This window comes from Echinococcus granulosus (assembly GCF_000524195.1).
Source record: "Echinococcus granulosus chromosome Unknown EG_S00001, whole genome shotgun sequence".
Lineage (NCBI taxonomy): Eukaryota > Metazoa > Platyhelminthes > Cestoda > Cyclophyllidea > Taeniidae > Echinococcus > Echinococcus granulosus.
The window spans coordinates 552,441-566,065 of NW_020170381.1; the positions used below are offsets into that span (position 1 = coordinate 552,441).

Genomic DNA, 13,625 nt, shown 5'->3' on the forward strand with positions numbered 1-13,625 from the left:
CGCCAATCTCGGAAAAAATGAATCGTTTAAGGGCTTAAACATGGCATTATTTATGTGGCACCAAAACGGAAGCATTTACGAATGACAAAAAATTATTTTTCATGCAAAATGTTTGTCAAGAAATGCCTAGCGCGGAGACGAGAGACGTGAAGCGAGTTGCGTGGTGTCCAAACTTCCATCGATTGCCTGCCTTAGTGACGCATGTCGTGCGTGCGTGCGTGCGTGTATGTAAGCAAAGTGCCGACACAGCCAGGTGCCCAATCGATTCCTTTGCGCCTCGGGGCGCACCAACGCGGATGCGCACGGATCAGCGAGGCGGCCTGGCCAATGGTGGACGCGTGGCCACACTCGCTTCCCCTCCTGCAGGCGCCCGCTTACCAATGGCCGCCGTGACGACTAGGAGATCACGCCTTCACGCCTTTGAGGCTATTTCGGTTTGATCTGCTCCTCTCTGAAGGGCTTAAAATCGGCTACCTGCAGAGTCTACTCCCTCTACCCGTCCGCTCAGTGATGTCTCTAGTCTAGTTCTCCCCTTTGAGTATCTTTCTGGGCTAAAGGCAGACTTTCGCATAAACCACACTACTGGGGATATATTTTGGTGACATGCACAACGGTTCGCGCAGTAGCATTTTCAGTCGCTCCGATACTAGAGGTACGTACTTCCTACGATGCTCACGCTTTCCTATCGCATTAATAAGTGTTCAAAAATTGTGTTTCATGGAAATACAACTTGCTGTCACCAAGTAATTGTTGACAAATGCTAAGAAACGTGTTCGGTAAAAAAAAAAGGTAACTAACCACATTCGGCCGCATGATAAACAAGTATTTTATAAAAATTCTTTTGATCTAAAATTGAAGGCCTTTTTTCTCCTACTCAGTAGAATTCGTGCAATACTCTATCCCTAGCCGTATCCGACTACGATTCGTGCAGTACGTGGACCATTCCTTATAAAGCGGGAAGAAAACAATTTCTCCCTGAAAGTATATCATGCAGAGACGATGCGATTGCACAACTTCCAAAAACCGCGACTAAAGAGACGCCGAAAACTTTACCACTTTGATATCAAAATGGCTCGTGCGCATGAAGGTGCTTCAAAAATGCTAAACGGACTAGTAAAACTTAAAACTATGTTAGAATTGTTGGATACGGCAATTGACAAATGGGAAGTTCTAACACTCAATCAACTACCGCCTAACACAATTTCATTCGCCATTCACATTTACATTTTTCGGCTTCTGAGGAAGTGACTATTCCTTTTGGCTGTATTATGCAAATTAATATATTTGTCGAAAACTCATGTTAATGCTTCGACAATAGTTTTGCTATCTTGAAAGGCATACCTTATTTAATTATGAATTTAATAATCTTTTCTGAGTAAACACATTATTCCACGTTGACAAAGAGCTGGACTCCATAAAGCTTCAAGCGTCTGATATGCAATCTTATGATTTTAGCGAAGTTTTGATTCCTTTAAGCGGTTTCAGAATCTAGTGTGGATACTCACTAATCCATTTTTAAATTCCTTTATTATCTAACTTGGGTTCAAAAAAGGATGAAAACTGAGTATATGATGTCATTTTCTCGCAGTCAGAGGAAAGAATGTCCACGTTGTGATTCTACCTTAAGTCGTCTTTTTTTCAGTTGGATGAATTAAATATTGAAAATGACGCCTGTACACCTGCACTTCCCATCCGGTGTGCCGGTAAGGTGGGCCATGCGAAATGGTGCATGGAAGGTTGATCTCACCATCAACGAGTGAGAGCGATAAACCACTAACTTACGAAGCTGTTTTTTAGTAGGGCATTAATGCCTCCAACCTTTTGGATGTTTTTTTGGGAAGTGAGCAGTTGCTATCACCTTGATAAGGAAAAAAGAAACTCAAAACATATCAACTGAATTTAATTTCTGAAGGCGTGAAAATTTCCATTTAAAAAAAACACAAGGGAAGCTTATTATTCTTATGAGACTGGAAATTCAGAAAAAACAATATTTTTGAAAAAAAGATTTTACTTTTTAAAATGAACATTTTGGCTAATTAACACCATGTTCAGGTTGTTCAGATCTTAGTAATGATAGGCATTACAGAGGCTAGTATACAATTGGTTATTTCGTAACCGAACAAGAAATGCTTTAAATTAAAAGTTACAGCTACTTTCATGAAGTTTGCTTACTACACATATGGCAAAGCGCTTTTTTATTAAATAAAGCTTTAGCAAAAAAATCTTTTGAAAGTGGAAACAAAAGAGCAACCTTAACCACCATAGCTTGCAGTTTTAGAAGGAAGGGGAATTTTCGAGAAGCTATCACTTAACTTTATTTAATCCGCTGCAAATGCGACAACAGAAGAGTACTACAAATTAAAACACTAGAATCGAGCACATGTACTTCCCGTGGTGAGATTCGATTCATGCTGACCAAATGAACACGTTAAGGTTCTATTGCGACGACTGAGATTTGTGTAACCCTCAGCACAAGATTGTGTTGTATCCAGCACTTCGATTGGTAGGTGACTTCGTTGTTGGCATAACTAATATTAATGTTGTAAAGTTGAGTCGTATTCCTGACATAAACCAATTCATGCGCGGACGAAAGCGCTCCTGTGTCGTAAAAACTGCACACACTACTTCCTGACATTCCCAAGTCAGCATGTGCGGGTACGTTTTAGGTAAAATATGTTCCTTGTGATAAACATTTTGTTATTATGAAAAAAACAAATTAGTTAGATTTTTTTCAATACTTGTAGTGATAAAAGAACAATTTTGCGGCTTTTTTTAGCGAAACTGCAACATTATCCTTACTCGTGGATCTATCATAGCTACACGCGCCTCTCAATTGAGCGCTATGAGCAGATTCAATAATAGATAAGAAAAGGTATTTGTTTCTAGACGCCTCTAATGGTTTTAGAGTGCAAACGACGCTGCAGAATAAAAATAACTCGTCTTCCGGATTGGCTCATGTGTCAATAATTCATATGCATTAAAGGATTTCAAACATCGGTTACCATACAGACCATTTAACGTAGCCTAACTTTACGGCATTCAGGTTTGGCTGAATTTGACTACACTGATCAGATTCTTTCGGTTTTTATCAACTTTAGCATGGAAGCACATTCTATGCTTTTATTCCTCAAACTGGAGCTTGCCCTTTGCCAATTACGTACCCGATAAATTGGCGTTTTCGTGATAGACCAGAAATAATATTTTAGCAATCCCAGATCTCTTGCCACCTGTAAAGTCTTTACACATTTGCATTTGAGTCCATGAAGGACCCATCTAAAAAACGACCTTAAAATTGAAATAAGTATCACTTAGCTGAATAGGTATTTTAGTTCTTTTAAAGGACTTTATTCTGACCTAGGTCTATCAGTAGTATAATGTCACATTGAGTTGGACTTTATGCTGACATTTATTATCTAATCCTCAATTTTGTGTTTAGTTGAAGTCAAATTTTATGGGAAAAACCAGCATAATTAGAAAATTCACACCAAATTTTATTAGTGTCTTGGATTTTTGCAATTTTTTAATGTGCAAATAAGTGGGAAACATACAAGCTTCTCCATGGATTCCAGCACAATGTTACGTGATATCATTCTTAGCTTTATGTGGCCCAATGTTCAAACAGTTTATTATGGATCCTTTACTTCCTATGAGGCTAAGTTGTACTGCTGAACAGAAAGGTTTGATAAGCCTTATTATTTATGTGCTGTTCTCGGTTGATTTTTAATGAGTTATTTTGATTTGAAAATCAAAAGGTAAGATCCCATGCGTTACTTAGTTAGGTTAAACCCCAAAACACGTACGCTTGCGCCCCCAATAAAAGTCAGTGGAGTTCTTTAGATCAGCACATCCAATCATTGGCGAAAAATAAGATTCGGCTTCTAGCTCTTGCTGCTGACTTACAGCAGCAAACCCAAGGAACACTCATACTGAAGGTAGTGAAGCACAATGAATCAGGCGCTCAAATGTGGCGTTTCTGCATGGATTTGGACGCTCCTGAGCATTCAGTCAAACCAAACAGTGATTCGGTGATTATTTTGTTTTCTTTTTTTCACACCTCCTGCATACCATAAACTGCAAAAAGCACTCGTTTGAGTTCCGAAAAAGCCGACCCATAAACTTCTCTCAGATGGCTTGTAACCATAGGCATTAATAAAGTAAAAGAAACATCTAGTCTTCAGTTAAAATAGCCTAAGTCCTTCTCCGGGTGGCACTTCTCTAGTGTTTTATTGCATGGAAAAGCTCCAATAAATTTTGAAATCTTCTAGCCAAGTGTTTGCATAATAGGCCACAGTTGTTTTGGTTAAAAAAGTTTTGAAGGTTTGTACTAGGTACTAACCTAAGGACTTCAGTTTGAGGTTGATGGAAAACTGGAGGGCAATAAGTGCGAATATTAGACATTTGAATGACATAACCGAAGTTGTCTATTTGGTAGTTCGCATTCTCTAGCAAAGTTCGAAGTAGCTTGCAAAGAAACCTGTCCACGGAGGTCCCACACATTTGTAAATGTCAAACCTAATTCGTGCACCACACATCCAAGCAAGACTGAAAAGCCCGAAGGTGCCTAAAGCAAAAAGACTCTCAAAAATAAAATACAATGCATTTGTGGTTATGGTGCCGTGGGAATTTTATGTCTCAAAAGACAGGTTACTTCGTATTTTTCATGGAAAATTACTGTGTTGTTAGTAGTAATATCAGTGTTAATGGAACTTTAAATGGACAATGCTTTTACTTGGATTTGGTATCACTAAATGCAATTACGGTGTTATAAATGGTTGGAGAGAGCAAACCATAAAATTGTCTTGCATAAATGTGAATACTGATTAAAAGGCTATAATTAAATGCACACTGACAATTTTAAGTGCTTCCGAAGTAAAATAAATCGTGTTCTTATTAGCCTCAAAACAAGGTCATTCCGGTTCAGCCGCATCATCAGCTACGCATCCAGGCACAGAGCAAAAAAAAAAGACCATTCCGAAACCCCCAATATTACTACGCCGTTCCCCCTATTCGGTGCAATCTCTTTGGAAATCGCTCAACAGATCCACAATGAGTTCCTCATCTGCAAGATCTGCCTTGACGCCTTCGACAAGCCTAAATCATTGGCATGTCTACATACCTTTTGTCAGAAGTGCATAGAAAATCACATCTCTGCTGAGGTCACCTACAACAAGACAGCTGACTATCATCACTTTACCTGCCCGCTCTGCCGCAAACGTACCAGCCTCCCCATTGGCGGCGTTCGAAAACTGCCCGACAACTTTTTCGTCTCTGGCCTGGCGGATATGCTCTCCCGAACAAGACACTCCTCACGATTCACAGAGCTGGTTGGTGGCTCACGCCATGAGGATGAAGTGAGCGAGGAGGACTCTGTGTGTGGTCCCCTTGGAGGTCACCACCAGGGGAGAATAGGCCACGTCGAGATTTCCGGCTACGGAGAATGCGAAATCTGTGGTCAATTCGGCGACCGATTAGGTCGTGGGCGGTCCTCTACACCGTCGACCGGCAGAAACACTCTGGGTGTGGAGACGACAAATCAGCGGGCCAACTCAGCAGCCATATCGGCTGTCCCGAAGGCCACCTCGAAGTGTCTCGACTGCGGCAAGTTGCTCTGCGACCTATGTGTCAAAAGGCATAGGGAGATCAGGGTTACGAAGGACCATGCGATTTTCAGTCTGGCCACGGGGAGTGCAATCGCGTGCAAGGAGCACCCAGAGGAGCCGGTGCGCTTCTATTGCGAAGCCTGTTCCACATGCGTCTGTGTGCTCTGCACTTTCAACGATCACCGCGAACATGAGATGAAGAGCTTCGGAGAGGCCATCCAAAAATTGAGAGTAGAGTTACGCAGGAAGGTGAATGAGACCCAGGCCCTTATTCAGAAAACACGACAATGGTTAGCAGTCATTGATGACGCAGCTGAAATGGTTCACAAGGTTGAGCACGACGTTCGGGAATGTGCTGACAGGGCTATTGATGAAGTAAGTTATGAAAGATCATTGAAGTATTACTGAATTTGAATGGCTATGGCAAGTTGGAGAAGTTCCCTACTTAAGGTGAATGAAATGTGTCAATTATTGGAACTTGGACTTTGAATCAAACCACTTCATTTTAATTATTCGCATATTTTCATTAATGACCGAAAATTTAGGGGATTCTCGCAAATAATATTTAGTAAAAACAAGACCTAAGCTATAAGTGGTTGACGGTGCGATTGCGAAACCAAAGGAAGGCAGTCTTAATTAACTTTTATTAACCTAATTATAACTGGGGTTATGCCAATTTATAAATTGACCCTCTTTTGGCACGCACCTCAGAACCTAATCCGCCAAACGTAAGGTACCAGGGTAACACTTCCCAAATTAGTACATGAGCGTGACACAGTAATTTGACAACAAGAGGAAGAATGTAGAGGGAGTGGAATATGCTCCGGCATCAAATGTGTAGGTAGCGTTTATTCGGTAAGTCGGCTTTTTATCATGTTTCCTGAACCTGTCAACGAAAAAGCATACAGGATCCAACGTAGTACTTGAGAAAGTCATGCAAGACTACTGCATTAATAAAGTTTATTTCTATCATTATTGAAAACAACGTTGACCTTTTACTTGTCTCAAGCACCAGTCTTAAGGACAAATGGATTGTTGCTTGCAATAGCGATTTCTACCAGTAGTTTTTCAAAACTGAAAGTTCTACGTAAGTAATAAAGTGAATTTAGATTATTTGCAAAGAGGCTGCATTGGGAAAAGTGTGAGCCTATTTTCTGGCGCCTCCAAAATTCCAACAAATGTGGAATTTCGTGCATACTCACCAACATTGGCACAGATAAGTGTAATTACAAAACAAAGCCCATGAAACAGACTGCTTTGATCAATAGTTATTTTAATGATCCTAAAATAGGCATTAAACCACAAAGTTGGCTGTCAAACTCATGTTTTGAAACCTTTTTTAATTACTTTGTGGCCTCATCCACTTAAGTGCGGTACCGCATACGTTTTTCCGAAAGTCCGAGAACTCCAGAATTCACCATAAGCCTTTCTTCAAAATGACATTTTGATTCAGTGAAGAAAAACTCACTCAAACTGCACGTTGGTATTTGTTAAAAACGCTGATTTTCTTAGTCCTTAAGCATTTCATTGACATCAGGAAATCGTCTTCATTTGTTTGTAATTATAATTCAGCCTATTTTAAGTAAAAATAATTTTGCCCATTAATTTTAATCTAATTTTCCAGTCACTGCTGACTTACAGCCTAAAAATTCCATTTAACCTCTCAGGGTGTCAACTACTTCGATGATTTCCCGCATTGTGCTTTAACCTGTGAACGAACAATAGTCCCGTCCTCATGTGTGCATGCATCAGTCCTGATGTTTTGAAACAGAGGGGGGCTCAGAGCGTTTCATATAAAATGCCAAATGGGAAATTTTTATAAAATTATTTCCTAAAAATTTGCTGAAAAATTTTCCAAAACCCTACAGAGGGGGTACATAGGCCAATCTTAAAGTATTTGACAGAGGGATTAAATGAATTTCGATGAACACATTTAGATAATAGGATTTTTATAATGGTTCGTGTTTGTCGGCATGCCCAGATTCACCGTCAGGAGGACAAGTTGATAGAGCAATTGCACAGCCGAGTGGGCCGACCGACGATGCAGACAATAGAGCGGGCGCCGGAGTGGGAGTGTCAACTCTCGCGCCTTGAGTCCGTGCACGCTGAGGTAGTGGAGCTCTTGGAGGGTCAGGACCTCAACGTACTCCTTTACACCCGTGGTGACATCAAGGAGAAGCTGGGCAAGCTGATGCAGCTCGAGGTGGCCGGCGCCTTACCCTCTACCGCCTGCCCCAAAACCCTCTTCGCTCCTCAACCTCTTTGTCTCGGACACCTCATCTTTTCCGACGACCCCGTTCAAGGAAAGGGTAAACAATCCCTACCCATGTCGTCTCCTGATCTTGGGTAGGCAATGGATCACTTTAAGAGAATAAGTATGAAATGGCATGGTGATTTGGGGGAAAATTATTACTGTTGGTTGCTATTCAATAGAAATAGTTTGGTTTCTATAGAAAATGGTAATATCATCGGCAAAAATTAACCGAATTCGCCTCACCGTTTGATTATGTAAACTCAAACAATCTAGCTAATAAAGAACTATAGCACAGTGGCTTTGGCAAGACCTAGGTAGATGATCACAATGGTGACGACTGATCTATTCTTCTAATGTAGTGGCTTTTTGTAGATCATTGATTTATTTCAGAAAGCTTTCTATTAATATTGCAACAAGTTTTTATGGGTAAAAAAGCGCAATTTTAAACTCGATAATGATAATTCGATTCCATATTGTACAAAAAAGTTTCAGATGAATTTAAAATAAGCTTCGTCGTCTTCATCAGTGTAACTTCCGATTATCGCCGTTCAATTCCTCTATTTTATCATCACGCCTACTTATGCTTTCAAGATGGATTTAAAAATGTTGAAAGCACTTTGAAATGATTAAGCTATAGAAAATTTTCTTACTATCTTGACAAATTTGGCACGAAAACATGGCAAAAGGAAGAAATACTATGATTATGGCTAATTAAACGGCTATAACTCACTGTAAGCAATGACAAGCTATTTGATTATTGTTATCACATAGAAGCCCTTAAGTAAAATTTTAAAGAAAGTTGAGGTAAATTCTTAATTTTGATCACACAAACACGCCCCACACAGGTAGCAATAGTTAATATGGTGAAATTAAAATTTTTATTACAAACTACTAAATTGGAATCTTTGTTAATTTCTTCGAGTATGGTATCTACTCTATGTACTCAGCGGTTTTAAGGGGGGTTTTTAGATATGCCGTTCCGGTAATCAGAGAACCTAAGGATGCAAGCTCATTTCTTCGAGTCGAATAATTAGACCTGCTATTGAAAGTAAGAACATTGCATCATGCCGTTTTTATTATTTCTGACATAGGAGCAACTTATTTTCTGTTAGATGCGCGTTACCGCTAAGCAAACGCGGTGGGATTAACTAGCCTTGCAAAAGTTTTCTGCATGTTTCATAAAGAAGTTATTGATATTCCATTGCAAGATCTTGAATTTGTGTGACAGGGTGATGGATGTCAATTAGAATGAAATTAATTGATGCTAAGCCCGCTTGACGTGTTGGTATGCTGAAGACATGTAATCATCACCAAACAACACCTAGACACTGAATAAGCAGATGAATGTGGTTCACTCCATTAAAGTAGCATAATACTTTCGCCGCGCCCGACATAGCCAGTTAATCGTTTGACTGGTTAAGAAACGCCAGGATTTCAGCAACAACGCAGACAGATCAGCAAGTGCTGTCGTTAGATGAAGCACCACAACCGACGACGAAGGAAACAGCGAGTGAGGCAAATGTTACGTCAGCGATCAAGCAGGTACGCCACCGGGCCATAAACACAGAGGTGACTCCCCGCGTCGATCAAGAAACGAACACGCGTCCTCGTGGTGTAAACGTCTCCATCACATTCGGAGGCGACGAACAAGTGGACCTGGTAGACAGCTATCTCCTTGCCATCAAGGACATTGAGGAGTCGGGCCATGATGCCGCCTTTGCCGCAATGGACAATCTCACGAGGGCGCGGTTGCGTCGCAAGTTGAAGGAACGTTGGAACACAGTTGACAGCCCCGAAATCTCCGACACCAGCACCGTCAAAGCTGCCACGCCGACGGGCTCGGCAAAAACTTTTCATCGTCGTTTTAGTGATTATCGTAACCTCTGGCCTTAAGAGATCGAAAGTTAAAGAGTTCTGACCCCTATTTCTTATATTTCTTCACCAACCGCATCTAACCATTCACTTCACCTGCAATTAATTTTGACCTAAGATGCTACCCCCAACGTTTTTATGTACCCCAACAGAGACGCGCATGGCCTGTGCGACCATTGTAAACAGTCATGTGCTGTCAACTGAACTCTCTAGACCTTTTTTATTCGATGGCACGATATTGGAGCAATTTTTAGGTAGAGGGGGTGATTCATACTGTCAAATATAAGCATTATAGTGAAGGGGATTTATGAAGAAACCAGTAAGTAGCCCTAAACAAGTTGCATAGATAATTTACTCTTGGTAGGTTTAGAAAAACAGTTATGCAATTCAGAAGACAAACCAAAATATTTGCAAATTAATTCAATTAAATCCTGCCGAAAAAGCCCTATCAAAGTTTCTGCTGATACCGTGGCATCATTGAGTAAAGTTTAAACTAAAGAAAAAGACTTTTGCGACAAACTGGGACATACTTTGCTTAGCAAGCCTCATAGTACTTAACGTTATCAAACCATATTATAAATGTAGGGGGAATATGGAGTAAAACTGAGGTTGAATAAGGCATTTGATAGAGTACGATTTACAAAAAACTGAAGTTGAGTAGGATAAAAGGATAAAGGAAATGACAAATCTTATGTCTTAAAATAGGGTTGAATGGTCACTGAAAAATGAAATTAACTAATGTGTACTTTTGACAAGTTGTTACTCGGTTTTGATATTAATCAAGGAAAGTCTTATCATTATAATGCGCAACTTGATAACTTGCAACATAATATTCAAGTACTTAACAAGATGCTCATATTTGTTGTAGTTAACAATACTTCCTGGAAAGAAACTGGCCTTAAACCATCCAAAATTTGTAACTATAGGGCCATGAAGCAGAGTACCCAAGTATTCTATTCCAACATTTTAAGACAGCTAAAGTAGAAGAAGAAGAAGAAAAAGAAGAGGAAGAAGAAGAAGAAGAAAGAACTCATGTAAGCTTATTTGTAATACCCTGATTATTTGTTTAAGCCACTATTCTGGTTTCGCGGGGACTTAAGGCTGCGTCTTTCTGCTTCCTCTGAGAGACAAAGCTCCCAGGCCATGCTAATGGCCCTTCATCTTCTCTGTTCATCGACAATACATTCTTTGCTTTTACATTATGACTTCTTTCGAACTTCAAGGAAGACTTGCTGCTCTGCATGTGTATATTGCTTCGATCTGTCGGGGATTTAAGGACTTCTGGCTGTCTCTTTGAAGGAACTAAGCAGCGGAATCTAAGATGAGGAACAGAGGCAACTAATCAAGAGCTGATAGTTGAGCTGGTCCTGGCACAGAAGAGGTGATCTTAGTCGTGAACCCAGAATAGTGTGGGTTGTTACGAGACCATAAGAGCACAAATTACGTTCAAAAAATTAGCGATTAAGATATTAACAAATTGATTTGCTTGAGGCTATTAACTAAATGCTGCTTATAATGAGAGTATTATGCAAAACATTTCTTAAATCAAATGCGACCTTTTGACTAGTTAAAGCGCTCGTCTTGAAATGGTTGTCATTAAGCTTTTGCATCGTTGGCTCTGTAAGTTCTGCGTTCCGCCTAAGGTCGTTCTGTCAGCGTCTTGGTATGCTTTAAAGTTTACAATTATTTTTAGGCATGATGCAGTCTACTTGCTAACAACCGTATTTTTAGAAACCTGGAACCGACTTTGGTAGAAGAGTAACTTGTTTCGTTTTTGACGAATCTTTATGTTGCTTGACATCAATGGATTTTATCGCCCCTTTGAATTCATGACCGATTAGCTTGCTGTCAACCTAATTTTAGTACTGGTGATCGTGCAGTCCCGATTTTTCTTATCTCAAAAGCAAACATGCATGCATTACTTATTTTATTATGATGGCCTCCATTATTGTTGTAAAATGGCCTATAATCAGTTCCATTTTTTGCTTACATAGCACTTGCCAAACTGCATGCGTTTAGCTGGCATGCTTTGCACACTGCAAGATGAATCTGACCGTATTAAAACGAGCCGGACTTTGACCTGGTTTATTCATTGAAAAGTAGTGTTGACTTTCATAGTTTTTACTCAGAGATGTATGGATCAAGTTAGTTATTTTGTGCTTTTGTCTGCAAGCGCTGTTGTCAGCTCAGCAATCTCAAACTTTTGGTAATCTGTTTACTTTTTACTAAATGGTAGAAGACGTCGTTTAAAATTGCTCGCTCCTTTGTTTCTTGTATGTGTTATTGAACTTGCATATTCTTATACAGGTCCATAAAATGCCCGGGATCTCCGCGTAAGTCCTTTCGGTACCGCTTATGTGCACAGAGTCATTCGAATTCCAGCACAAGAGAAGAAGATTTTGGATGAGAAGATAGGCAAGATGGAACTCTTAGGAGCAATTGAGATGGGTAAGGTTAAGATGGAGAGCTCCGTCTACCGCTCGCTGAGTGATCAAGGTAAGGTTGAACAACGAGTAAGCCTTACCTCCTTTTAGTAAAGTATCGCTCTTTTCAGGTGTTTACAATGTCTGACTTTCCGGCCACTTGCTTTGTTGTTAACGACGCAGAGCCGGACAAGATGCTCACCTGCGATTTGGCATTTCGGGAGTTCCCAGGCCTTTTGAAGGGTGTTTATGAATACGAAAAGAAGCTTCAAGTCGACGGAAATGGCGTCAAATACCGTCTCGGCGATTTTTATATTAATTTCATGACTCTCTCCTTGGGTCAAAGTCCAACAATCAAAGGCCTCCTTCTTGAGGTAAGCAGTTATCTTGGGATGGTCTCCTGCTCTGAATTAGGGTTTTTTGGTTGCTTATTCCCTCCGCGTACCCTGATCAGCTCGCCTTCCAGCCCACCTGTCCCCCTTCGTTAAGCGGCGAGCTGCTGCGTGCCTTTGGTCGGCAGCACTTTCCGGAGCTCTTCACCGGCCAAGTGATGCCGGTCTTTACGGCCACCCTTAAAAAGGCCTTCGCGGATAACTCGTCGCAGGACGCGTTGCCCAAACCCTCCACGGAGAGGCTGCTCACCGGCGAGGCAATGGACTCTCTTTCGCGGGCCACTGCACGCGCCACCGTCGCTCAGTACATCGAACATCTCAGGGAACTTCGGTCCCACTCTTAACACTGGCCTTCTGCTTCCTGTGTAAAAATAGTGCATTATTTTTTTTTCCTATAAGATCATATGGATATTACTTTGTTGGTATTTTAATCATTAGTGTCGGTGATGTGACACATGAATTAGCAATCTCCCAACTCGTCAGTTCGAGGTAGCAAAAAATTCCTAGGCTTTGCAGAAGCTAGGCCAGGTAGCAGTAGTCTTGTGTGGGTATTATGCAGCGGTAGTAGCTTTTGTGACGTCACCTCAGCATAATGGATCTTGGCCCTCTGATGGCATGCGAGTGATACACAAATGGCTGCTTTTGGCAGGGGTAGGTTGGTGTCACGTGCGGTGTCGCACATCGGCTTTCTTAAAGCAAACAGTTGGTGGGGCGGGCGTGGAGTCACTTCAATCTCCAACGCTCATTTACTGGCAGAGAGAGAAAGAAATGGGGTGGTCTCGTGCTCCCACAGCGCCTCTACCACTCGGTATTGGCGCTTTCAACTCCTGGTTTAGCACACCGTGAAATTTGGGGGTATTGTCGATGATCGCGGCGAGTCGAAGCCCGTAGCCATCCAATGGAGGTAAAGTGGTGCTTGTTTAACAAGAGTGAAGAAATTTATCGATCGGAGACGGATACTCCTGATACAGTGAGACGGGTACCGCTTAGGCGCTTTAAGGCGTGAAGAATAGAGATAAGGGGTTTTCGCATTGTTGAAAGTGCCTTATTTGACAACATATTTAAGACATCGATTAATAAGTGC

At 41.0% G+C, this 13,625-nt stretch overlaps 2 protein-coding genes across 2 annotated transcripts; both read left to right on the forward strand. All coding sequences in view use genetic code 11, as the record gives it.

Annotated features, from left to right (window-relative positions):
* Positions 1-603: 603 nt before the first annotated feature.
* On the forward strand, positions 604-9,747 carry EGR_00060 (Tripartite motif-containing protein; the record flags this gene model as incomplete). Its single annotated transcript, XM_024489309.1, has 5 exons — positions 604-652; positions 4,895-5,010; positions 5,040-5,975; positions 7,582-7,946; positions 9,276-9,747. The coding sequence occupies 5 exons, from the start codon at positions 604-606 to the stop codon at positions 9,745-9,747; spliced, it is 1,938 nt and encodes a 645-aa protein (XP_024355987.1).
* Positions 9,748-11,312: 1,565 nt separating this feature from the next.
* EGR_00061 (Mediator of RNA polymerase II transcription subunit) lies at positions 11,313-12,885 on the forward strand (the record flags this gene model as incomplete). The annotated part of the gene is made up of 6 exons (XM_024489310.1): positions 11,313-11,346; positions 11,431-11,476; positions 12,034-12,059; positions 12,094-12,239; positions 12,281-12,523; positions 12,604-12,885. The coding sequence occupies 6 exons, from the start codon at positions 11,313-11,315 to the stop codon at positions 12,883-12,885; spliced, it is 777 nt and encodes a 258-aa protein (XP_024355988.1).
* Between the last annotated feature and the right edge of the window lie 740 nt (positions 12,886-13,625).